This window comes from Nomascus leucogenys, chromosome 14, assembly GCF_006542625.1.
Source record: "Nomascus leucogenys isolate Asia chromosome 14, Asia_NLE_v1, whole genome shotgun sequence".
Taxonomy (NCBI): domain Eukaryota; kingdom Metazoa; phylum Chordata; class Mammalia; order Primates; family Hylobatidae; genus Nomascus; species Nomascus leucogenys.
This window is the reverse complement of record NC_044394.1, coordinates 85,051,869-85,078,207: the sequence shown is the minus strand read 5'-3', so window position 1 is coordinate 85,078,207 and position 26,339 is coordinate 85,051,869. Positions and strand designations below refer to the sequence as shown.

Here is a 26,339-nt window from a genome sequence, read left to right as displayed (position 1 = left end):
TCGACGCATGCGCAGGGCGCCGCTGACGCGCGGCCCCATCCCTGCAACTGGAGGAGGGGATTTTGGAAAGATGCCTCTGCGATTACTTATGCTCGTCCTCGGAAACCCAAGCGGTACAGAAAAGCCCAAAAAGGAGGCAAAGACGAGCATCCGAAGTCTCACCCAAAAATAACTACTGCTGCGTATTATAGCGTATTATAATTGGGGAAACAGCATTCCAAACTTCTCTCCATGCACAGGTAAGAAGAGAAACAATTTCAGGAAGGGAGGATCACACCGTCATGTTATTTTTTTAAGTATTTTTTAAATTTAACATAAGAAAAACAAATGAGTTTAAACTGCATTTCAGGCTGGGCACGGCGGCTCATACCTGTAATCCCAGCATTTTGGGAAGCCAAGGTGGACGGATCTCCTGAGGTCAAAAGTTCGAGACCAGCCTGGCCAAAATGGTGAAACCCCGTCTCTACTCAAAATACAAAATTAGGCCATATGCGGTGGCTCACGCCTGTAATCCCAGCACTTTGGGAGGCCGAGGCAGGTGGATCACCTGAGGTCTGGAGTTCAAGGCCAGCCTGACCAACGTGGTGAAACCCCATCGCTACTAAAAATACAAAAATTAACCGGGCATGGTGGCGGTGCCTGTAGTCCCAGCTACTTGGGAGTCTGAGGCCAGAGAATCTCTTGAAGCGAAGAGGCAGAGGTTAGAATGAGCCGAGTTGGTGCCACTGCACTCTGCACTCCAGCCTGGGTGACAGAGTGAGACTTCATCTCAAAAAAAAAAAAAAAAAAAGACATCACTTCACAGATTCTAAGGATTTTTGGAGTTGGTTGCCAGGAAACCGGAAGACCAAATATATATGTATTTCACAACATCATAATTACCATGACGGTTTTTTTAAACTATGTTAAATTACGTTAATTGATTAAATTATGTTAGTAATTGTATTAGTTTGCTCAGAGTGCCATTGTAACTGCCCAACAGATTGTCCCTGCCCACTGCCTAGACTTTATCAAGACAAGGAATTGCAATAAAGAGTTTAATTCACACAGAGCCGGCTTGTACAGGTTACTGAGGTTTTATTACTACTCAAAAAAAATCAGTGTCCTTGAGAATTCAGGGATCAGAGTTTTTTTTTGTTTTTTTTTTTTTTTGAGTCCGAATCTCACTCTGTCACCCACGCTGGAGTGCAGTGGTGTGATCTCGGCTCACTGCAACCTCTACCTCCTGGGTTCCAGTGATTCTCCTGCCTCAGCCTCCCGGGTAGCTGGGACTACAGGCGCACACCACCATGCTTGGCTAATTTTGTATTTTTCGTAGAGACGGAGTTTCTCCATGTTGGTCAGCCTGGTCTTGAACTCCCAACCTCAGGTGATCCACCCGCCTGGGCCTCCCCAAAGTGCTGGGACTATAGATGTGAGCCACCGTGCCTGGCTGGGGATCCGCGGTTTTAAGGATAATTTGGTGGGTATGGGGTCAGAAAGTAGGGAGTGTTGATTGGTTGGGTCAGAGATGAAATTACAGGGAGTCAAAACTGTACCCTTGTGCTGAGTCGGTTCCTGGGTGGGGGCCACAAGATATGAGCCAGTTTATCAATCTGGGTGGTGCCAGCTGATCCATGGAGTGCAGAGTCTGCAAAGTATCTCAAGCACTATCTGTTTTTTAATAGTGATGTTATCCTGAGGAGCAATTTGGGAGGTTTAGAATCTTGTAGCCTCCAGCTACATGACTCCTAAACCATAATTTCTAATCTTATGGCTAATTTGTTAGTCCTGAAAAGGCAGTCTTGTCCCCAGGTAGGGAGTTTGTTTTGTAAAGGGCTGTTATCATCTTTGTTTCAAAGCTAAACTATAAACTAAGTGCCTCCCGAAGTTAGTTCAGCTTACACCCAGGAATGAACAAGGACAGCTTAGAGGTTAGAAGCAAGATGGGTTCAGTTAAGTCTGATCTCTTTAACTCTAATAATTATCTCAGTTTTAAGAAAATGTAACATAACAAAATCTCTCACAGACTGGATGGTGGTTTGGAATTACTTTTCTTTTTTTTTTTCTTTTTTTTTTTTAGTAGGATCTCCCTCTGTCACCCAGGCTGGAGTGCAGTGGCGCGATCTCGGCTCACTGCAACCTCTGACTCATGGGTTCAAGAGATTCTCCTGCCTCAGCCTCCTGAGTAGCTGAGATTACAAGCGTGCGCTACCACGCCCGGCTAATTTTTGTATCTTTAGTAAAGACAGGGTTTCACCATGTTGGTAAGGCTGGTCTCGACCTTCTGACCTCATGATCCACCCGCCTCAGCCTCCCAAAGTACTGGGATTATAGGCATGAGCCACCGTGCCCGGCCTGAAATTACTTTCTAACAGTCCTGGAAGCTAGAATCCCAGATCAAGGTGTCAGTAGACGTGGTTTCTCCTTTGTTTTCTTCTTTTTTTTTTTTCTGTTAAGGCTGGGGTCTTGGCCAGGCGTGGTGGCTCACGCCTGTAATCCCAGCACTTTGAGAGGCCGAGGCGGGCGGATCACGAAGTCAGGAGATCGAGACCATCCTGGCTAACACGGTGAAACCCCGTCTCTACTAAAAATTAAAAAAAAATTAGCCGGGCGTGGTGGCGGGCGCCCGTAGTCCCAGCTACTGGGGAGACTGAGGCAGGAGAACGGCATGAACCAGGGAGGCGGAGCTTGCAGTGAGCCGAGATCGCGCCACTGCACTCCAGCCTGGGGGAGAGAGCAAGACTCCATCTCAAAAAAAAAAAAAAAAAAAAGACTGGGGTCTCACTCCCATTGCCGAGGCTGGAGTGCAGTGGCACAATCGTGGCTCACTGTAGCCTCAACTTCCCAGGCTCAGGTGATACTCCCACCTCAGCCTCCTGACTAGCTGGGACCACAAGTGCTCACAATCACACCTGGCTAATTTTTTGTATTTTTAGTAGAGATGGGATCTTGCTATGTTGCCCAGGCTGGTCTCTAACTACTACGAGGTTCGATCAATCCACCCACCTCAGCCTCCCAAAGTGCTTAGATTACAGGCATAAGCCACTGTACCCAGCCAGGTCTCTTCTTATACCTCTCTCCTTAGCTCGAAGACGGCACCTTCTCCCTGAGACCTCACGTTTTTTCTTCTGTGCACACATCCCTCGTGTCTCTCCATGTGTCCGAATCTCCTTTTCTTGTAAGGATGTTGGATTAGGGCCCACGCTAATGGCACTTATTTATTTATTTAGAGACGGAGTCTTGCTCTGTCACCAGGCTGGAGTGCGGCCGCACCATCTCGGCTCACTGCAACCTCTGCCTCCTGGGTCCCAGCAATTCCCCTGCCTCAGCCTCCCGAGTAGCTGGGATTACAGGCATGCGCCACGATGCCCAGCTAATTTTTGTATTTTTAGTAGAGACGGGGTTTCACCATGTTGGCCAGGCCGGTCTCAATCTCCTGACCTCGTGATCCGCCCGCCTTGGCCTCCCTAAGTGCTGGGATTACAGGTGTGAGCTACCACGCCCAGCCCCTAATGGCCTTTAAAGGCCCTGTCTCCAAGTCCCATTCTGAGGTCCGGGGGGCTGGAACTTTATCATTTATCGTAAGAATGTAAGGGGCACAATTCAGCCATAACAGTGGTAGATGACAATCATTTCATTAAAAGATTACCCAGACTTTGGCCGGGCGTGGTGGCTCACGCCTGTAATCCCAGCACTTTGGGAGGAGGAGGCGGGCGGGTCACTTGAGGTCAGGAGGTTGTGACCAGACTGGCCGACATGGTGAAACCCCATCTCTACTAAAAATACAAAATCAGTCAGGTGTGGCTCCTGTAATCCTAGTTACTCAGGAGGCCGAGGCAGGAGCATCGCTTGAACCCAGGAGGCAGAGGTTGCGGTGAGCCAAAACCGTGCCACTGCATTCCAGCCTCAGCAACAGGGCGAGACTCTTGTCTCAAAAAAAAGATTACCCATCCTTAGAACAGACTGAGATGGAGGCCATGGACAGTCCCCGTGACCGTGACCCTGGCTGTGGAGCTGCTGCAGGGCCCATGAGGTTGGGTTTGTCACCTTTGGGGAGGTGAAGGGAAGCTGGAGCCCAGAAGCTCAGCCTGCAGCTCTGGTCCTCGCCCCGACTTCCCACCTGCAGCATACCCCACTTCTCCTCCGAGGAAAATCTGAAGACTCAGAGTGGCCTTCAAGGCCTCACCTGATCCAGCCCTGTCACCTCATGGACCTCCCTCCCACTCCCATCTCCACTTGCCCCACACGGCCAGGTGACCTTTCCTCCTAAAACTTGCCCGGTGTGCTCCCACCCAGGCATCTCGTGCGCCTGAAACCCTCTGCCTTCTCCATCAGTACAGTGCCTGCTGTGCTGCACCACCCAGACCACCTCTTTGGACTGCTGAGAGTGTTGGTGGCTGAGGCCGGGCACAGTGGCTCCAGCCTGTAATCCCAGCACTTTGGAAGTCCAAGGCAGGAGAATCACTTGAGTCCAGGAGTTCAAGACCAGCCTGGGCAGCACAGCAGGACCCTGTCTCTACAAAAAAATTCAAAAATTAGTGAGGCAAGGTGGCGCACATCTGTAGTCCCGGGAGGCGAGGTTGCAGTGAGCGGAGATTGCGCCATTGCACTCCAGCCTGGGCGACAAGAGCAAAACTCAATCTCAAAAACAAAAACAAAAACCGGGAAGGAGGTGATCTGGTGGGGGGACGCTCTTTCATTCGTGCAGTGAACAAGCCGGGGGATAGATTGGTGCTGGGGCTGCCCATGGGTCTGTTGGGACTGGGGTTGTGAACCAATTTGCCAGGGTCTGATTCCCTGGTTGGGAACTGATGGAGCGGCTGCTGACCCTGCAGAGCTGAAGTCCGCATGGGGGCCCTGCAGTGAGATCCACAAGGCTGGCACCCAAACATGCCTGCCTGAGTCACACCTGCATTGAGCTTAGGGCACCCACAGAGCCAGGGCTGGAGAGAAATGTGTCTCCACAAGCAGAGGCCGCCTTAAGCTCTAAAATGTGATTCTTCACATGACTCAACTGTGACTCCGGCATCTGGGTGGGGCTCGCAGCTCCCCCATTCCCATGCCCAGGGCTGCATTGTTCACAGACCAGCCCAGGGCCGCAGTCAGTACCAGCCCAGCAGCCCAGCCACAGAGGAGCCAGCGAACCTCTCCCGGTGCCTGTGCTGGGGGCTTTCTGTTCCAGCGTCAAGGATGGAGGAGGGGGAGAGGAGCCCCTTACTGTCCCAGGTGAGCCATGCCAAGAGGCCTTGCCCTTCCTAAGGGAAGTCCCTGGGCTGGGTTAACACCCACCCCTGCCCCTGGTGCCACCCCACACCTCAATGCTGAGATTGGATTGAGGGGGTGGTTCTAGGCAGCCCCCTCCCCCTTCCCCACTGCACAGTTCTCTCAGCCCCATGCTGGCCTCTGGTCAAGGGATCTGCCGGATCTCCCTAAGGGCCTTCGGGGCAATCTTTTGCTCAGGGTGCAGGAGGGGATGAAGGCAAATGTCTCTTGCAGCCAGCCTCCAATGGCCTCTGGCCTCCAGTGGCCCCAGCCTGGCCAACCAGGCACTGGCAGCCTGTCCTTTTGCTTCTAGTGACTTGTTGAGGTCTTGGGGGTGATAAATAACCCTCCTCTGGGGCCGGGCACAGTGGCTCACTCCTGTCATCCCAGCACTTTGGGAGGATGAGGAGGGAAGATTGCGTGAGCCCAGGAGTTCAAGACCAGCCTGGGCAATGTAGCGAGACCCCGTCTTTACAAAAAATTATATATATATATATATATATATATATATATATAGACACACACACACATATATATGTTTAGATGGAGTCTCGCTCTGTCACCAGGCTGGAGTGCAGTGGCACAACCTCGGCTCACTGCAACCTCTGCCTCCCGGGTTCACGCAATTCACATGCCTCAGCCTCCTGAGTAGCTGGGATTACAGGCACATGCCACCACACCCAGCTAATTTTTTTTTAGTCGAGACAGGTTTTTACCATGTTGGCCAGGCTGGTCTCGATCTCCTGACCTCGTGATCCACCCGCCTCGGCCTCCCAAAGTGCTGGGATTATAGGCATGAGCCACCGTGCCCCGCCTACAAAAAATAATTTTAAAAAATTACTGGGACATGGTGGCAGTGCCTGCAGTCCCAGCTACTTAGGAGGCTGAGGAGGAAGGACGGCTTGAGCCCAGGAGTTCAAGGCTGCAGCGAGCCGAGAGCCTGACGCTGCAATCAGCTTCTTCCTGGTGAAACTGGACTGGAATGGGATCCTTGCCCAGCACACAGCCATGGCTTCTTTTTATTATTTATTTATTTATTTTTTGAGATGGAGTCTCGCTCTGTCACCCAGGCTGGAGTGCGTCACTCAATCTCTGCTCATGCAACCTCCGCCTCCTGCTCATGCAACCTCCATCTCCTGGGTTCAAGCGATTCTCCTGCCTCAGCCTCCCAAGTAGCTGGGATTACAGGTGTGTGCCACAACGCCCAGCTAGTTTTTATTTATTTTTATTTATTTATTTATTTATTTTTTAGTAGAGATGAGCTTTCTCCATGTTGGTCAGGCTGGTCTCGAATTCCCGACCTCAGGTGACCCACCCGCCTCAGCCTCCCAAAGTGTTGGGATTACAGGCGTGAGCCACAACGTCCAGCCCGGCCATGGCTTCTTATTCTCCTTTTTAAAAAAACTCCGTTCCGAGCAGAACTGGGCACCTGCGGGACTGCATCTTCCCCCACAAAGAGAGACCAGCAGGCTTTTCCTGCCAGTGGGCCAGGGGGTCCCCTCTGAAGGCCCTACAGCCCCAGAGGGTCTCCCTGGGCTCCTGGGCACCCTCCTCCCTGTCCTGGGAGCCTGTTGGGTGGGCACCGTCCTGTCCTTAGCAGCAGGGCCCAGTGCCGTGTCCACACTCAGCGTGGGCTGTGGATGGGGCCGAATGAATGGGTGCTGGGATGTGAGGACTGGTTGCAGAGGGTTAAGGAAAGGGCAGCCATGTGGGCCAGCCCCTGTGGCTGGTGAGGAAGCCCCTCTACACAAGGTCCACGCGGCAGGCACATACAGACTGATCCAGACAGAGGCTGTTTCAGACTCTAGGGAAGCAGCCCGGCCTGTGCACTGCGCGAAAGCCAGGGCGGCCCTGACCGGGGGAGGCCACCGCCACCCACACATAGGGCCGGGAGGGAGTGAGTGTGTTCAGTGAGCACCGCCCTCCTTGGTCTTCACCACAGCCTTTCAGGGTCTGCTCATCACCCCGTTCTAAAGGTGGGGTCCCACCAGAGCTGGGACCCTCACTGCCCCTTCTGCTGCCCAGCCGAGCGGGATGGCCCTGAGGGTCCCCTGCCCCTGGCTGTCCTCGTCTCTGAGCTCCAGTTCTGCCCTCCGCCCTCCGGCATCCTCCCATCCCTGGAAGGCTCTGCCACCGTGCTCTTCCCTGACCCCTCACCAGTTGTCACAGAGTCTGGGTGAATGCGATCTCACCCTGTTCCTCTTCCCTCTGCAGGAAACTGCAGGCCAGAAGCCCCTGTCTGTGCACAGTCCACCCACCTCAGGCTGCCTAGGTCCAGTGCCCAGGGAGGACCAGGTGGAGGCCTGGGGCTGCAGCTGCTGTCCCCCGGAGACCAAGCACCAGGCCTTGAGGGGCACCCCCGGGAAAGGACCAGCCCCTTCCCTCTCCACAGGGAGCAGCTGCGTCAAGTATCTGATCTTCCTCTCCAACTTCCCCTTCTCCCTGCTGGGGCTGCTGGCCCTGGCCGTCGGGCTCTGGGGCCTGGCCGTCAAGGGGTCTCTGGGAAGTGATCTGGGGGGGCCCCTGCCCGCAGACCCCATGCTGGGGCTGGCACTGGGAGGGCTGGTGGTCAGCGCAGTGAGCCTGGCTGGCTGCCTGGGCGCCCTCTGTGAGAACACCTGCCTGTTACGTGGCTTCTCCGGGGGCATCCTTGCCTTCCTGGTGCTTGAGGCCGTGGCGGGGGCCCTGGTGGTGGCCCTCTGGGGCCCGCTGCAAGACAGCCTGGAGCACACCCTGCGTGTGGCCATCTCCCGCTACCAGGACGACCCAGACCTGCGCTTCCTCCTCGACCAAGTCCAGCTCGGGCTGAGGTGCTGCGGGGCTGCCTCCTACCAGGACTGGCAGCAGAACCTGTGAGTCTTGGAGTGGGCGAGGGACAGGGGCGCCACAGGGTCCCAGAGGCCACACCCCCTTGTGTGTGTACACACAGTCACTCACACGTACATACTCATTCATGCATGCCCACATGCATGCACACGTATACCCACATGTACACGCATATCCACACTGGCATGTCTCGTGCTCACAGGTTTCACGTGTGTGGACACACACCTACACACTCCTCTACACTGACATGAACATGTTCTCGTGCACACACAAAACAGCCTCACACTCAGGCACACACCCACACTCAAACATGTTCATACACACACGTGTCATGCACACAAGGTATAGGGGTGCTTGCCTCTCCTTGTTCCATGGGCTCAGGGCCCCAATCAGCCCTGCGGCCCCCACAACCTCCAGTGTGACTCTGTTCCCCCGGCCAGGCCAGGAGGACTACCCAGGAGCTTAGTGGAGAAGCTGAGCCCGCAGACTTAGAAAGTCATTTTTCTGCTGGGCACGATGGCTCACACCTGTAATCCCAGCACTCTGGGAGGCCGAGGCAGGTGGCTCACCTGAAGTCAGGAGTTCAAGACCAGCCTGGCCAATGTGGTGAAACCCCATCTCTACTAAAAATACAAAAATTAGCCAGGCATGGTGGCAGGCACCTGTAATCCCAGCTACTCAGGAGGCTGAGGCAGGAGCATGACTTGAACCCAGGAGGTGGAGGTTGCAGTCAAAACTGCACCACTGCACTCCAGCCTGGGCAACAGAGCGAGACTCCATCTCAAAAAAAAAAAAAAAAAAAAAAAAGGCCGGGCACGGTGGCTCATGCCTGTAATCTCAGCACTTTGGGAGGCCAAGGCGGACGGATCATGAGGTCAGGAGATGGAGACCATCTTGGCTAACACGGTGAAACTCCGTCTCTACTAAAAATGCAAAAAATTAGCCGGGCGTGGTGGCGGGCGCCTGTAGTCCCAGCTACTCAGGAGGTTGAGGGAGGAGAATGGCGTGAACCCGGGAGGCGGAGCTTGCAGTGAGCCGAGATCGCCCTACTGCACTCCAGCCTGGGCGACAGAGCAAGACTCTGTCTCAAAAAAAAAAGAAAAAGTAAACGACTTTTAGGTGAATTCAGGACATTATTCTGGAATCTGACTCCACAGTTTCCCTGCACCGTGAGTGTCATTAAACACCGTCCATTTAGGATCCAGTGCAGGATTTTCTTATATTCTGCTCAAGGGTAGCTGTCTTTCTTTGTTGTTGTTGTTTTGTTTTGTTTTGTTTTGTTTGAGATGGAGTCTCGCTCTGTCGCCCAGGCCGGAGTGCAGTGGCTCGATCTCGGCTCACTGCAAGGAGGGTAGCTGTCTGTTTTATCAGCTATCCCCAGTGTATGCACGCCCCGAGCAGCACCTACCCTCCATGCCACACCCAGGACAGACGATATGCACTCTGTCTCCCAAGCCTTCTTGGTGCATGTATCCAGGGGCAGCTGAACATAAGAGATGAAGTCATAGGCAACCCTGAAAACTGGCCACTGGGACCCAGCAGTGGCTAACAGGCGGGTCCTTCCAGACTCTGCAAAGCACCACATAGGTTGGTTTTTGGCCACGTGTGACTGAGTTGGTGGCAGCCCCCCTAGAGTGTCGTGATGCCACGTCTGCTGCTGGCCTCGACCCCCTCCCCTGCCTAAGGGGAGCACACTCTTCTAGAATGGAGAGGGCATGGGGATGAGCCTGCAGGCCTGCTGGGCCCCTGTGCAGAGCCCCAGATGCCAGTGGATGCCTAGGGCACCTGGGGACTGCCTGACCTCGGCTGTGATGAGATCAACACTCCCTAACCGCCCTGGGAGCTCCTCCCCCGCCCCTGCTTTCTGTCACTGCCGGGTACTGCCTCTCAAGCTCTTGCTCTTCCCCGTAAGACCTGTGGACCATTCCAGAAGCCTCTGCCAGAGTTCCATCCACCCTCCCCTGCTCCAACTCTACCTTCTCAATGAGCTCAGCAGCCTCTGCGGAGGGAGGTCCTCTTATCAATGCTTGTCTGTTCCCCCTTCAACCGTCTCATTAAATATCCTCCTGCTTGCTAGTCAACACAGCCACCACCCCTACCTGCAAGCGCAGAGGACTGCCATGCACAGGGATACCTTACAGAGAGCCAGGTGCTGCGTGTGTCCGTGTGTGCAGGTGTGTGCGAATATGAGGACGTATGCACGTGTGTGCATGTGCCTGTGTGGCCATGGAAGGGTGAAGCTGGGTAGGCGACATTCGCCTCTGTGCCTGTTCCCAGAAGAGCGGGCCCTCCCCGCCAGAACTGACGACTCCATGCGCCTTGCAGGTACTTTAACTGCAGCTCCCCCGGGGTGCAGGCCTGCAGCCTCCCCGCCTCCTGCTGCATCGACCCCCGCGAAGATGGAGCCTCTGTCAACTACCAGTGCGGCTTCGGGGTCCTGCGCCTGGATGCGGATGCAGCTCAGAGAGTGGTGCACCTGGAGGGCTGCGGCCCGCCGCTCCGGCGGTGGCTGCGCGCGAACCTGGCGGCCTCGGGCGGCTACGCAATCGCGGTGGTGCTGCTGCAGGGCGCGGAGCTCCTGCTGGCCGCCCGTCTACTCTGGGCCCTCGCTGCCCGCAGGGGCGCGGCGTACGGCCCAGGAGCGCGCCGGGAGGACCGCGCTGGCCCCCAGAGCCCCGACCCCGGCGCCCCGCCCGCTGCCCAACCCGCCCGGGGCTGAGCGCACGCCCCGGGGCCCGAGGCTGCCACAGGGATACAGGGGGCGCCTCCGCCCGGCTAAAACGCGCTGCCTGCGCCGCCGCCGCCTGATTTCGCTCGGGCTTCGGGAGACTTCGCCGCGGGACCTACCCAGCTCGCCCACGCCGCGCGCTCCGCGTCCCCCATGCCAGCCCCCAACGGAGGGCGCCTGGCGAAGCCACGGGGCTGGCGGGAGGAGCACGCGGGGCCGGAGGAAATCCTGGAGCTGACCCTCACCTCTGAGCCCCCACTCCCACCCCAGCCGCACTGTTCCCACCTCCTGGCACCTCCCTCCCCTGGGGCCGCCACCCCTTCTGGGCTCGTGATGGTGGAGCTAAGGTCCAGGCCTCTCCCTCCCGAGTGCATTTTTGGGGCGATAGTAAATGTTTTATTCGGGTGTATCATTATACAGTAAAGACACCAATCTTCAGAGGCAGCGTGGGAATTCTTATCCATCTAAGCCCGTGAACCACCACAGGTCCCAGCGGGCAGTTCCAGGCCCTGACGGCGCGCTCAACTCCAAGTCAGCCCTGCTCGGACTACATTACCAGGGCCAGCGGATCTGTTTTGGGCTTTCACATAAGTGGAATCCCAGAGGGTCTGTCCAGAGTCAGATCTGGCCCTTTCTGTGAATGGACTGGTCCATGTGAACCGGGGACTACTGTGAGGGCCCCTGCTGCTGGGCCAGCTTGCAGAGCTCTTGATTCCCCTGGATGTGGTGTCACGAGTGGGATCTTGGTTACAAATGGGCATGTTTTGTTTTTGTTGTTTTGTTTTGAGACAGGGTCTCGCTCTGTTGCCTAGGCTGAAGTGCAGTGGCAGGGTCTCAGCTGACTGCAGCCTCCGCCTCCCTAGCTCAAGCAATCCTCCCACCTCAGCCTCCTGAGTAGCTAGAACTACCGGTGCCCGCCACCACGCCCAGACAATTTTTTTTTTTTTTTTTGAGATGGAGTTTTGCTCTTGTTGCCCAGGCTGGAGTGCAATGGCATGATTTTGGCTCACCACAACCGCTGCCTCCCAGGTTCAAGTGATTCTCCTGCCTTAGTATCCCAAGTAGCTGGGATTACAGGCATGTGCCACCATGCCCGGCTAATTTGTATCTTTAGTAGAGACAGGGTTTCTCCATGTTGGCCAGGCTGGTCTCGAGCTCCTGAGCTCAAATGATCTGTCCACTTTGGCCTCCCAAAGTGCTGGGATTACAAGTGTGAGCCACAGTGCCCAGTCTCATTGTTATTTTCTTTTTGTTTGTTTGTTTGTTTTATTTTTTGAGAGGGAGTCTCACTCTGTCGCCCAGGCTGGAGTGCAGTGGCACGATCTCGGCTCACTGCAAACTCCGTCTCCCGGGTTCACGCCATTCTCCTGCCTCAGCCTCTCAAGTAGCTGGGACTACAGGCCCCTGCCGCCACGCCCGGCTATTTTTGTTGTTGTCATTGTATTTTTAGTAGAGATGGGGTTTCACCGCATTATCCAGGATGGTCTCTATCTCCTGACCTCGTGATCCGCCTGCCTTGGCCTCCCAAAGTGCTGGGATTACAGGCGTGAGCCACTGCGCCCAGCCTATTGTTATTTTCAAATACAGACAGAGTCTTGCTATGTTGCCCAGGCTGGTCTTGAACTCCTGGGCTGCAGTGATCCTCCCGCCTTGGCCTCCTGAAGTGCTGAGATTATAGGCATGAGCCACTGTGCCCAGATACAGCCAGTTTTAGTGGGCACTGGCTTAAGGACGAGCTGGCTAGGTGCTCTGGGGGAGTTGCTAGTGTCACTGTGCCTCAGTTTCTCTCTTGTGAGGTGGGATTAGGAGCTCTGGCCTCGCGGCATGTGGTGTGAGCCATGTCCAGTCTCACCTTCTCTGTGAGGCCTGCTCCAGCCACCTGCACGCTTCATTGACTATGGCCCCTGGGTGTGCACCAAGGCCTTCTGCCTTGACCCAGCCATGGCCTGACATTGTGTGTCTTGGGGCCACCAGCAAGGCTCAGTGAGGGTGTGAGCCCAAGGGCTGTCTTCCCACTCAGTCAGGCCAGCCCCTCCTGCCCCACTGCCCACTGCCCACCCCTTCACCCAGGTGCTCCTGCTCAAGTGACCCCACCACAGGCCCTGTCCCATGCACAAATATGCCATGGACAGGTGAGGGCACACTAATTTTATTTTGAAATAGGGACTGCAAGGGTGGGCTGTATTGAGAAGGATGGCCCCCTGGTGTGATGAGCATGGGGCCTCATCTGCTCACCGTACACGCCCTGGAGTCCTGCTACCCAGCATGTCCAAACCAAGGGCACCCCCCTGGGAAGGGATGCAGAGATGGGGAGCTTCTCTGCATCCCCTTACAGGCAGGACAGGGGGCTGGGGTGCAGAAGCACTCTGGGGAGACCTGCCCTAGCTTTCCAGCTGGGAGGAGGGGACGATCCGGGGTCCAGCAGGCTCCCGGGCTGGGGTCCACTTCCCGTTCTCCCTGGGAGTGGAGACTGGCCAAGCCTCTCTGTGGGCAGGACTGAGGGGTGGGCCTGTATCTCCGGATGTTGAGCAGGGCCTGGCCAGCCCCTGAGGGGGCATGCTGGAGGGAGGTGGTGGACTCCTGGTGACTGATATTAATATGTAGGGGGAGACCTGAGGTTGCAGTCCCACCCTGGTGTCCAGGTGCCATCTGGGCTAGGGAGGCGTCTCCTCAACAGGAATCCTGAGCAGGGTTTAGAGCACAGAGGGCAGGAGGGGGAGGGTCTGGACCTCAGCAGGGCCTGGTGCTAGATGATGCCATATTGGGCCAGCTCGTGCAGCTCCAGGTGGTTGAAGGCCTCCCAAGGGCAGATGACCGTGATGTCTGTGGGAGAAACGGACCCCGGATCAGAAAGGATCCCGTGGCCTAGGGCCCCCCATCCCCTGTGGCCCTGTTTCCCACAGCCCAGGTGTAGCCCTACAGTGTGCTGAGCGGGGGTGTGCGGATGCTGGCGTGGGGCCCTCCTCTGGGGACACACTGGCCGCGGGGGAAGGAGGGTGCAGCAGGTCCAGGGGAGGGAACCAGAGGAGGGTGGGGCTTGCTGAAGGGGGAGGAGGCAGCGAGGGGCTCTGTTCTTTCCCAGACCCCTCCCCTCACCTGGTGCAAGTGTCCCAAATGGGAACAGCCCCACCCTCCGGATCCAGTGGATCTGGAGCTCAGTGTTAGGGAAGAAGTGGTGGACAGGCTGGGGGTCCCTAAGTGAAAAGCAGGGGAGGTGGGGGCCGAGGTGGGCTGCAGTGGGCCCTGGGCGTGCTGGGTGTGCCTGGGGGGACCTGGGCAGACCTCGGGTTGGTACTGGCAGCCATCGTACCTGTTCCCAGGCCTTCCATTCCAGGGATGTCATCCCCAAACCTGCAAGGACAGAGCAGTCAGGGACATGGCCGGGCCCAGCCCTGGCTCAGTCAGCCTGAGGCCCGAGGTCATCTCTAGCCTTCCTAGGAGATGAGGAGTTTGGCTGGGAGCCCAGTGGGCAGAGACCCACCTCCTCCCTAACCTCCCAGGGCTTGGTGGGCCTGAGGAGGCTTCCTTCACAGACCCAGGGTGAGTCTGCTACCCAGAGCATCATGGGGCTGAGGCCTAGAAAAGGAGGTGCAAGTCCCGGGGTGCTGGGCAGGTGCGTGCCCTGGGGGAGTTCAGAGGGGGTGCGTGGTTGGTGCATGGTCTGAGTGTGTAGATTTGTGAGGGTGGCTTGTCTGTGAGTGTGCCTCACGTGTGCATATGTGGAGGTGTAAGCGTGTTTGTGCACGCACATGAGAGTATCATGCCCGTGTGTGCATAGACACTCCTCGGTGCGCTGATGGGAGCGCAGTGCCCGTGTGTGCCCATGTGTGAGTGGACACTCCTCGGTGCGCTGATGGGAGCGCGGTGCCCGTGTGTGCCCATGTGTGAGTGGACACTCCTCGGTGCGCTGATGGGAGCGCGGTGCCCGTGTGTGTCCATGTGTGAGTGGACACTCCTCGGTGCGCTGATGGGAGCCTGGTGCCCGTGTGTGCCCATGTGTGAGTGGACACTCCTCAGTGTGCTGATGGGAGCGCGGTGCCCGTGTGTGCCTGTGAGTGGACACTCCTTGGTGCATTGTGCCATGGCTGTCCCTGGGTGGTAGTGGTTGTATTTTTTTTTTGAGACGGAGTCTCACTCTGTCACCCAGGCTGGAGTGCAGTGGCGTGATCTCGGCTCACCGCAAGCTCTGCCTCCCAGATTCAAGCGATTCTCCTGCCTCAGCCTCCTGAGTAGCTGGGATTACAGGCGTGCACCACCACACCTGGCTACATTTGTATTTTTAGTAGAGATGGGTTTCTCCATGTTTGTCAGGCTGGTCTCAAACTCGCGACCTCAGGTGATCTGCCTACCTCTGCCTCCCAAAGTGCTGGGATTACAGACGTGAGCCACCGCACCTGGCCGGCAGTGTCTGTGTTTCCAAGCATGGTTGGCAGTAGCATCTGGAGTGGGTGACAGGAGCCCCCAATTCCCCTTCCCCCTCCTCCATCCCTGCTCAGGCCCTCAGGCACCGCCCTACCTCCCCCAGCTGTGAGGCTGGGGCCACTCACCCAGTAAAGTGGCCCCAGGCCCTGCCCCGCCCTCCCCTTCCTGTGCAGCCTCGGGGCGCCTCCTCCCTTTCAGAGGCCCCATCCCCCAGCTCTGCTTACCCTTGGACGCCTTTCTTTGGGGGCTTGCTCTTGAACTGCCTGGTCTGTCGCTGCTTAAATTTAGGGGGCCCTTTCCTGGGGGTGACAGGTCCGCCGGCCACCCTGGTGGCTGACCGGAACTCAGCCTTGGGCGGTTCCAGGTTCATGGCGAGGCTGACGGAGACACCGCGGCAACCTTGGCTCCTGGACTCCCTCCTGCTGCAGTCTGGGGGCAGACCAGGCCCGGGTCCCCGTCAGCCCTCCTGCTTCCAACCCTTGTGGGGGTCTGAAACCCACCGGTGGAGGTGCTGAGACCCAGCCCCGCCAGCCCCAGCATCATCCAGACAGCAGCCCCTGCAATCTGTCCTGGGGTAGCCAGCCTGCCAGCTCTGCTGGGGTCCACCCGCACACTCCCATTCCCCTTGCCTAGTGGATGACCCCCTGCAACTCTGGCCACACACAGCTCCGGGCTCTCCCCTGCGTCCTGGCCTGCCTCGCCCCGGCCCACAATCCACAGCAAACCTAGCCCCCCAGCCTGTGGCAGGTCCTGAGCCTGGAGTCCTCACCACCTCCCTGTGGGTGACCACTGACAACCTCCTGCCCCTTCCCCTGCATTCCCCACCCCAGGGGAGCGTGACTGGAGTTGGCATTTAACTGCTACTCTGAGGGTTTTTTTGTTTGTTTTGTTTTTTTTGTTTTTTGTTTTTTTTTAGAGACAGTTTTGCTCTTGTTGCCTGGGCTGGAGTGCAGTGGCACGATCTCGGCTCACTGCAACCTCCGCCTCCCGGGTTTAAGTGATTCTCCTGACTCAGTCTCCCAAGCAGCTGGGATTACCGGTGCCTGCCACCACGCCCGGCTAATTTTTGCATTTTTGCATTTTTAGTAGAGACGGGGTTTCACCATGTTGACGAGGTTGTCTCGAACTCCTGACCTCGTGATCCACCTGCCTCAGTCTCCCAAAGTGCTGGTATTACAGGTGTGAGCCACCACACCCGGCCCAGATGCTACTCTGTTGAAAGTCCTCTGGGGCTCCTGCTGGGAATGGGATGAGACCCAAGTGGCCCCTCCCCGGCCTGCCCGGCCCTGCAGATGAGCCTGCCTCTGAGCTGCCCTTCCTGATGGTTAGTGGGCTGCCTCCATCTCAGGTCCCCGCTCAGGGAGGCCTCCCCTGAACCCCCGCCCTGCAGCCACTGTGTCCTCAGGTTCTAATTTGCCGCTTCTCATCACGCGTCGAGTTAGCCCTGATTCTGGGCTGGTGGGTGTCTCCCCAGGCTGTTGCCTTCTGATTCTTATTGATGGGTTTATTGCTTTCTGCCTCTTGTCTGTGCTTTGTAGTTGGGGTGTTGTCAGTTCCCTTCACCCACTCACGGAGGCATCCCTGAGCTCCGCGGCACCATGACGGGCACCCCACAGTGCTGATGGAGAATGACCCACAAAATGGGGGGCAGGGTTCCCAGGCATGGTGCCCTTGGGAAAGGGGCCTGTCTCAGAGATGCAGTGCTGAGCTGTGAAGCCCTGTGTCTCCCAACCCCACTTCACAGAGGGACAAGCTGGGGCTCAGGGACGGAGGGTGCTGGACATGTGTCTCCCCTGCTGGGGGAATCCCCAGGTCCTCTCTGTGTCTGGAGCCAGCTCGGGGAGCAGGGTCACCTGCCTGGCGTGGCATGCCTGAGTGGCCGCAGCTGCTCTGGACGAGGTCAGCGTCCCTGCACCGCTGCACAGGGTGGCCTCTCCTCCTCTGCCTACAGCCTCTCCCCAGATGCCCTAAGCCCCAGTGACCTGGGCCAAGGGCAGTTCAGCTTCCCCTAAGCCTATTAACAGCAGAGGGGGATTCCTAATCTCCCAGCGACGTGCTGTCAGCCGCACATGCTGCTGGAAGGTTCTGGAAGGAGGCACATGACACAGACAGGAGGGGCTGCTTGCCCGCACTGGATGCCCCAGGGACCACCTCTTGGGGTCCCCTTTCCTGCCCCTGGTCTTTTTGGCTAGGATTCCTGACTCCAGCCGTGGGCTACCACCAGCTGTTTGCCGAGCTTCAGGCGTGAGAATGATCAGAAAGCAAGGGCAGGTGGCCCATTCCGGGGAGGCGGGCTCTGCAAGGGGTGCTGGGCACCTGGGATTGGGGTGGACCCTGGCATGGCACCTTCCCTCACTAAGGTTCAGCCTCTGTCCCCGGGACCGGGACCAGCACCAGCCTGAGCAAAACCAGGACTCAGAAGCCCGGTGGTCCCAGCTGCTCAGATGCCAGGGCACCCAATCCTCATATCCTAGATAGCACAGACCCCATCCAGCTGCTTCCCCAGCCCTGGGACATGGGCTGTCCTGGGCAGCTCTGGGCCCTGATGGAGCTCCAACCATCAGATGCCATCCACGTGGAAACCGCCGCCTGCACTGCCCTGGCCCAACCCAGCCTGTGACTGGCATCCACTCAGGTCAGCTGAGCCCACGTGGCCTAAGGTTCCCAGATCATCACTGGCCTGGGGATGGCAGAAGCACTGGTTACCATTGGGGAGCAGAGGAGGTGGTTGGCTGGGAGTCCTCTCTGAATAACAGGGTGGTGGGTAGGCTTCTGCAGACCCAGACCTCAGCCATGGTGGTAAAAGCCTCTCAGCTCCCTGCCCCCTGGGTGATGGGCAGACCCTCCACTAACTCACTGGGGGAAGTGGCTGCTAGGAAAGACAGCGGGGTTGGCCACTACTCACCAAGTGCAGGGTGGGTGTCGGGGGCTGTGCTATGAGTGCTGGGACTTCCTCCGCAGGGTGTCAGCCCGGGCATTTATCTTGCTGCTTCGTGAGCTGATTAGGCGTTTCAGTGTCACGCTAATGAGATTGTTGGGCCCCGAGGAGGGGCCCAACCACCAAAGGTTCAGGGGATGGGGAGGAGGGGCTCAGGTGCCGTCAAGGGCTCCAAGGAAGGACACCCGGCAGATGGGGCCAGCACAGGGAGAGAAGTGTGACCCTGAACAGCCAGGCTCCTGCAGCTGCCCATCTTCCAGATGGAAGCAACCACAGTGGCTGCTGTCTTGGGCCTCCCCACTGCCTTTCCTAACCCTGCCTGATCTCTGAAGGGCCCACCTTCATGGTCCCCAAAGCCCTCTGCAGCCTGGCCCTCACCCACTGCTGTGGCCTCACATCTCGCCCCTCCCACCCCAGGGCCTTTGCACCCGCTGCTCCTGAAACCAAACGAGGACCCCCTCTTAGGGGCCTGTGGGTCTTCCCAAGCACAGAAGCAAGGACAATGTTGAGTTCCTTCAAGGGCAAGCCAGGCCCCCAGCCAGTCCTGAGAAGTAAATGAGCAGCCAATCCACAGGAAGGTCACAGGAAGGTCACAGGAGCTTAGAACAACAGATGGAAGCCAGAGTCCCGAGAGTCTCCATAGAAGCAAACCATGCCGTGGTCGGGCGCGGTGGCTCACGCCTGTAATCCCAGCACTTTGGGAGGCCGAGGTGGGAGGATCACGAGGTCAGGAGATTGAGACCATCCTGGCTAACACAGTGAAACCCTGTCTCTACTAAAAACACAAAAAATTAGCCAGGCGTGGTGGCGGGCGCCTGTAGTCCCAGCTACTCGGGAGGCTGAGGCAGGAGAATGGCGTGAACCCGGAAGGCGGGGCTTGCAGTGAGCCGAGATAGCACCACCGCAGTCCGGCCTGGGCGAAAGAGCCAGACTCTGTCTCAAAAAAAAAAAAAAAAAAAAAAAAAGAAGCAAACCATGCCATCTTAGTAGGTGCCCCTCAGTTGTTTTCCAGAAACTGGGACTCCCACCAAAGGGGCATGCTGGCACACAGACCTCAGATGAGCGGGAGCTGAGGCCTGGCTTCTGACCACCCTTCTCTTACCTAAATGTCTTCCTGAGGAGCCTGCAGGAGGCCATGCCCACAACCCAGAGCTAACATTCTTTCCTGCGGATCCCAAAGTTTTAGACAAAGATTCACTTCCGCACCAAATCAGAAAACCTTTGAATCCACCTATGACCCGTGGTCCCTGGCTTCAAGATCTCCTTGCTATTTATGCCAAAACCAGTGTGCGACCTCCATGTACTGATTTATGACTTTGCCTGTGACCTCTGCCTCTGCACCTTTAAAAACCCATAACTCAGGCTGGGCGTGGTGGCTCATGCCTGTAATCCCAGCACTTTGGGAAGCTGAGGCGGGTGGATCACAAGGTCAGGAGATCGAGACTATCCTGGCTAACATGGTGAAACTCCGACTCTACTAAAAATACAAAAAAATTAGCCGGGCATGGTGGCGTGTACCTGGAATCCCAGCTGCTTGGGAGGCTGAGGCAGGAGAATGGCGTGAACCCGGGAGGTGGAGCTTGCAGTGAGCCGAGATCATGCCACCGCACTAGAGCCTGGGCGACAGAGCGAGACTCCATTTCAAAAACTAAAATAAATAAATAAAAACCCATAACTCGGCCGGGAGCAGTGGCTCTTAAACAGTGCTTTGGGAGGCTGAGGCGGGAGGATCACTTGAGGCCAGGAGTTCAAGACCAGCCTGGACAACATAGTGAGATCCCCATCTCTACAAAAAATAGAAAAAATTAGCTAGGTGCAGTGGCTCACTTCTTATTTTATTATTTTATTTTTGAGACAGAGTCTCGCTCTGTTGTCCAGGCTGGAGTGCAGTGGTGTGATCTTGGCTCACTGCAACCTCCACCTCCTGAGTTCAAGCGATTCTCCTGCTTCAGCCTCCTGAATAGCTGGGATTACAGGTGGGTGCCACCACGCCTGGCTAATTTTTTATATTTTTAGTAGAGATGGGGTTTCACCATGTTAGCCAGGATGGTCTCAATCTCCTGACCTCGTGATCTGCCCGCCTCGGCCTCCTGAAGTGCTGGGATTACAGGTGTGAGCCACCGTGCCCGGCCACAGTGGCTCACTTCTTTTTTTTTTTTTTTTTTTTTTTGAGACAGAGTCTCGCTCTGTCGCCCAGGCTGGAGTGCAGTGGCGCGATCTCGGCTCACTGCAAGCTCCGCCTCCCGGGTTCACGCCATTCTCCTAGCCTCAGCCTCCCGAGTAGCTGGGACTACAGGTGCCCGCCGCCACGCCCGGCTAATTTTTCTATATTTTTAGTAGAGACGGGGTTTCACTGTGTTAGCCAGGATGGTCTCCATCTCCTGACCACGTGATTCACCTGCCTTGGCCTCCCAAAGTGCTGGGATTACAGGCTTAAGCCACCGCGCCCGGCGAACACAGTGGCTCACTTCTATAGACCCAGCTACTTGGGAGGCTGAGGCAGGAGGATCCCTTGAGCCTAGGAGCACGAGGCTGCAGTGAGCCATGGTCAAACCACTCCAGCCTGGGGGACAGAGTGAGACCCTATCTCTGAAGAAATATGAAAATTTTGAAAAATTAAAAACAAAACCTGGATGGGCGCGGTGGCTCACGCCCGTAATCCCAGCACTTTGGGAGGCCGAGGCAGGTGGATTACTTGAGATCAGGAGTTCAAGACCAGCCTGGCCAACATGGTGAAACCCTGTCTCTACTAAAAATACAAAAATTAGCTGGGCGTGGTGGCACACACCTGTAGTCCCAGCTACTCAGGAGGCTGAGGCAGGAGAATCACTCGAACCCAGGAGGTGGAGGTTGCAGTGAGCTGACATTGTACCACTGTACTCCAGCCTGGGCAACAGTGACACTCTGTCTCAAAAAATAATAATTAAAATATAAATAGTAAGGCCGGGCGCGGTGGCTCACGCTTGCAATCTCTGCACTTTGGGAGGCCGAGGCGGGCGGATCACGAGGTCAGGAGAGACCACAGTGAAACCCCGTCTCTACTAAAAATACAAAAAATTAGCCAGGCATGGTGGCGGGCGCCTGTAGTCCCAGCTACTCGAAGAGGCTGAGGCAGGAGAATGGCGTGAACCCGGGAGGCGGAGCTTGCAGTGAGCCGAGATCGCGCCACTGCACTCCAGTATGGGCGACAGAGCGAGACTCCGTCTCAAAAAAAATAAATAAAATTAAAAAATAAATAAATAGTAAAATAAAATGTATGAGTACTCCTTTTTTGGTATCATGTATCACAGACAATATACAAAGACAATCACATGAAAATACATAAAGCTCCAAATAGACCTAAACAAAGACCCTATAGCCTTGATTGTAAAACTCTAGCCATGAGACTGGCAAAAATCACTAGTCCAGAAAGGTCGGCTGGATTCAAGTTATGCCGCAATAAATGGAACAAGTCAAAAACCTCTTGTCCCGCATGGCTCAATCCCTCACTCAGCCCCAGAGGAAACAAGATTGCAATCCATATCTTTTTTTTTTTTTTTTGAGAGACAGGATCTGGCTCCGTTGCCTAGACTGGAATGCAGTAGTGAAATATCGGTGGCTGCAGGAATTCAAGGCTGCAGAGAGCTATTATTGTACCATTGCACTTTAACCTGAGTGAGAAACCTAAAAAGTAAATAGGCAGCATGGTGAGCCTGTAATCCACACTGGGCGATCAAAAGTCAGATGAAAAATATGGGACCCCAGTAAAAGGCATGGTGGCTGGCGCCTGTATCCCAGCTCCAGGCTGAAGAGAATCCTTAAACCCGGAGGCGAGGTTTGGGAGAGGCACACTGTCCAGCTGGGACAGAGTGAACTTCGTCTCAAAAATAAATAAATAATAAAAAAGAATTTTTTTTTTTTTTTTGAGATGGAGTCTCGCTCTGTCGCCCAGGCTGGAGTGCAGTGGCGTGATGTCGGCTCACTGCAAGCTCCGCCTCCCGGGTTCACACTAGTCTCCTGCCTCAGCCTCCCGAGTAGCTGGGACTACAGGCGCCCGCCACCACGCCCGGCTAATTTTTTTGTATTTTTAGTATAGTTTCACCAGGTTAGCCAGGATGGTCTCGATCTCCTGACCTCGTGATCCACCCACCTCGGCCTCCCAAAGTGCTGGGATTACAGGCGTGAGCCACTGCGCCTGGTCAAAAAAAAGAAATTGAACGGTGATGTGGAACACTGTTTAAATTGTCATTCACCACATTTTCATATCTTCACAGTAATGCAAAACACAGTCACTTGCAGAACTGGTTCCGATTACTTAAATACCAGGTGCAATTTTAGCCCTCTACGTAATTGCTTGAAAGTTACTTATGTTTACATGAAATGCAACTATTAGGCCGGGCATTGGCCACGTCTGTAATCCCAGACTTGGGAGACTGAGGTGGGCGGATCACCTGAGGTCGGGAGTTGGAGACCAGCCTGATCAACATGGAGAAGACCTGTCTCTACAAAAATACAAAATTAGCCGGGTGTGGTGGTGCATGCTTGTAATCCCAGCTACTCAGGAGGCTGAGGCAGGAGAATCAATTGAACCCAGCAGGTGGAGGTTGCTGTGAGCCAAGATCGTGCCATTGCACTCCAGCCTGGGCAACAAGAGTGAAACTTCATCTCAAAAAAAAAAAAAGAAAAGAAACGAAATGAGACTATTAGGCTGGGCACGGTGGCTCACACCTGTAACCCAGCACTTAGGGAGGCTGAGGCAGGTGGATCAGCTGAGGTCAGGTGTTCGAGACCAGCTTGGCCAACATGGCGAAACCCTTTCTCTACTAAAAACACAAAAAATTAGCCAGGCGTGGTGGCAGGTGCCTGTAATCCCAGCTACAGGGGAGGCTAAGGCAGGAGAATTTTTTGAACCCAGTAGGCGGAGGCTGCAGTGAGCAGAGATTGTGCCATTGCTCTCCAGCCTGGGCGACAGAGATTCTGTCTCAAAAAAAAAAAAATGAAGCTATTAATACTTTTCTACTGCAGTAACTACACACAGGAAGACCAAGACAAACACAAGTTAAGGAATGGAGCTTTCCCAAAGCAGCTGTGTGTAAAGATTATAAACTGTTTTTCGTTTGTTTTTTGAGAACAAACAAACTCACTGCAGCCTCGACCTCCTCAGGCTCAAGCAATCCTGCCACCTCAGCCTCCTGAGTAGTTGGGACTACAGGTGCTCACCACCACACCCGGCTAATTTTTGTATTTTTTGTAAAGATAAAGTCTCACTATGCTGCCCAGGGTGGTCTCAAACTCCTAGACTCAAGTGATCTGCCCGTCTCGGACTCCCACAGTGCTAGGATTACAGGGGTGAGCTGTCATGCCCGGCCAGACGTACATAGTTTTTTGTCATGGCTTTTCTTGTGTTCTCTATCTACAGGCTAAGCAGATTCTGTGTGCTGCCCTGGGGTCTTTAATTACTTCAAGTGCTCATGTTGAACTATGAATATGATTGTGTGTGTGATTGTTTTGTTTTTAGAGACAAGGGCCTCTGTCACCCAGGCTGGAGTGTAGTGAGGCAATCATGACTTACTTCAGTCTTGACTTCCTGGCCCAAGTGATCCTCCTGCCTCAGCCTCCCAAGTAGGTGGGACTACAGGCACACACCACCATGCCCAGCTAAGTTTTTAAAAATTGTTTTGTAGGCTGGGCATGGTAGCTCATACCTGTAATCACAGCACTTTGGAGGCCAAGGCAGGAGCACAGGAGTTTAAGACCAACTTGGGCAACATAGCAAGACCCCCATTTCCACATACAGACACAGACAAAAAACAATGAACCGGGCATGGTGGCACTTGCCTGTAGTCCTAGCTACTTGGTAGGCTAAGATGGGAAGATCACTTGAGCCTTGGAGGTTGAGGCTGCAGTGAGCTACGCCTGATGGCAGCAGGAGGCAGTCAAATGCCTAGGCAGATAAGAGCAGGTCCCCAGTGAAACCCCACCTTCAAGCCAAAGACAAAAAGGCTGAAAGCCAGCCAGGCATGGTGGCTCATGCCTGTAATCCCAGCACTTTGGAAGGCAGAGGCGGGTGGATCACGGGGTCAGGAGTTCAAGATGAACCACCCTGGCCAAGATGGTGAAACCCCGTTGCTACTGAAACTACAAAAATTAGCCATGCATGGTGGCGGGCGCCTGTAATCCCAGCTACTTGGGAGGCTGAGGTAGGAGAATCACTTGAACCTGGGTGGCAGAGGTTGCAATGAGCCAAGATTGCGCCACTGCACTCTAGCCTGCGACAGAGTGAGACTCTGTCTCAAAAAAAAAAAAAAAAAAATTAGCTGGGCATGGTGGCAGGTGCCCGTAATCCCAGGTATTCGGGAGGTTGAGGCAGGAGAATCACATAAACCCGGGAGGCAGAGGTTGCAGTGAGCCAAGATCGCACCACTACACTCCAACCTGGGTGACAGGGCAAGATTCCCATCTCAAAAAAAAGAAAATCTTCAAATCTACCTATGACCTGGAAGCCCCCTCCCTTCAAGTTGTCCCTCCTTTCCTGCCCAATGTACATCTGATAGGTATTGATTGATGTATTATGTCTCCCTAAAAGGTATAAAAGCAACACGTGACCATGTTGGGCATGTTGCCAGGACCTCCTGAGGCTGTAACGGGCACGTAGTCAACCTTCGCAAAATAACCTTTCCAAACTTATTGACCACTAAAGAACTCATCCCTGTAACCAAAACCTGCCTGTTCCCCAAAAAGTATTGAAATAAAAAATAAATAAATTGGCCGGGCATGGTGGCTCACACCTGTAATCCCAGCACTTTGGGAGGCTGAGGTGGGCAGATGGCTTGAGGTCAGGAGTTTGAGACCTGCCTGACCCACATGGGAAAACCACATCTCTACTAAAAATATAAAAATAAGCCAGACGCAGTGGGGCGCGCCTGTAGTCCCAGCTACTTGGGAGACTGAGGCAGGAGAATCGCTTGAACCCACGAGGTAGAGGTTGTGGTGAGCCAAGATCACACCACTGCACTGCAGCCTGGGCCACAGAGCAAAACTTTGTCTCAAATAAATCAATAAGTAGATTGATTGAGGCCTGTCTCAGGTACTTTTGGTTTATAGCTCTCACTAACTAAACAACTCATGAAAACTAAGCAGTTGGCCAGGCACAGTGGCTCATGCCGGCAATCCCAGCACTTTACAAGGCCGAGGCAAGTGGATTACCTGAGCCCAGGAGTTCAAGACCAGCTGGGTGATATGGCGAAACCCCGTCTCTAGCAAAAATACAAAAAATTAGCTGGATGTGGTGGCACATGCCTGTAGTCCCAGCTACTTGTGTGGCTGAGGCTGGAGAATCACTTGAACCCAGGAGGCGGAGGCTGCAGAACTAAGCAGTCCACGGACTTGCTTTGGGGATCCTGGGTACCAAAAACATGGACTTGGGTCTTTGGGCGACTTGGTGGGGAGTGGCATCCCATGAGCACAGGATGAGGAATCTTACTTTGGGAATTCTATTTTTTTTTTTTGTGAGACGGAGTCTCGCTCTGTCGCCCAGGCTGGAGTGCAGTGGTGCAATCTTGGCTCACTGCAAGCTCCGCCTCCCGGGTTCCCGCCATTCTCCTGCCTCAGCTTCTCTGAGTAGCTGGGACTACAGGCGCCCGCCACCACGCCCGGCTAATTTTTTTTTCTATTTTTAGTAGAGACGGGGTTTCACCGTGGTCTCGATCTCCTGACCTCGTGATCCGCCCGCCTCGGCCTCCCAAAGTGTGGGGATTACGAGCGTGAGCCACCGCGCCCGGCCTTACTTCGGGAATTCTTGTTGAGAAAAGTGCATTGACAACGCTGCCCAGCATTCATTCACTGGCTCAGGTTGTCTCAGATAATAGGGTAGCCTTAGATTACATCTTAGTTGAGCAGGGAGAACGTATAAGGTTGCAAATCCCACATCCTGTACTTACACAAATGAATCTGCAAAGATTAAAAACTCATCTAGGTGAAATTAGACAACAGGCCACTTGGTTATGGCAGGTTTCCCTGACTGTCAGTGAGAACTGTTTTCTTTCCTTGTTTTCTTAGATTTCTTATGGAATAATCCACATTTTCAGGATTGCTAAACTTAGGCATGTCAGCCTTGCTAATTTTTTTTCTTTTTTAGGCGGAGTCTTGCTCTGTTGCCCAGACTGGAGTGCAGTGGCGTGATCTCAGCTCAATGCAAGCTCC

The 26,339-nt window shown here is 55.0% G+C and overlaps 2 protein-coding genes across 4 annotated transcripts; one reads left to right on the top strand and one right to left on the bottom strand.

Annotated features, from left to right (window-relative positions):
* The first annotated feature begins 7 nt into the window (after nt 1-7).
* On the top strand, nt 8-11,242 carry TSPAN10 (tetraspanin 10). The gene is made up of 4 exons (XM_030827472.1): nt 8-239; nt 5,067-5,208; nt 7,459-8,096; nt 10,396-11,242. The coding sequence occupies exons 1-4, from the start codon at nt 232-234 to the stop codon at nt 10,787-10,789; spliced, it is 1,182 nt and encodes a 393-aa protein (XP_030683332.1). The 5' UTR covers nt 8-231; the 3' UTR covers nt 10,790-11,242.
* A 1,691-nt stretch (nt 11,243-12,933) lies between these two features.
* PDE6G (phosphodiesterase 6G) lies at nt 12,934-26,193 on the bottom strand. Of its 3 annotated transcripts, none has more exons than XM_030828254.1 (4): nt 25,925-26,193; nt 15,445-15,649; nt 14,109-14,149; nt 12,934-13,621 (listed from the first exon to the last, which is right to left on the bottom strand). In XM_030828254.1, exons 1-4 carry the CDS (start codon nt 25,974-25,976, stop codon nt 13,545-13,547), a joined length of 375 nt encoding a protein of 124 aa, XP_030684114.1. In that variant the 5' UTR covers nt 25,977-26,193; the 3' UTR covers nt 12,934-13,544. The 3 variants fall into 3 exon arrangements, with proteins under 3 accessions (XP_030684114.1, XP_003282706.2, XP_012359655.1); XM_003282658.4 differs by lacking the exon at nt 25,925-26,193 and adding an exon at nt 18,126-18,168; XM_012504201.2 differs by lacking the exon at nt 25,925-26,193 and adding an exon at nt 15,959-15,996.
* Nucleotides 26,194-26,339: the final 146 nt, after the last annotated feature.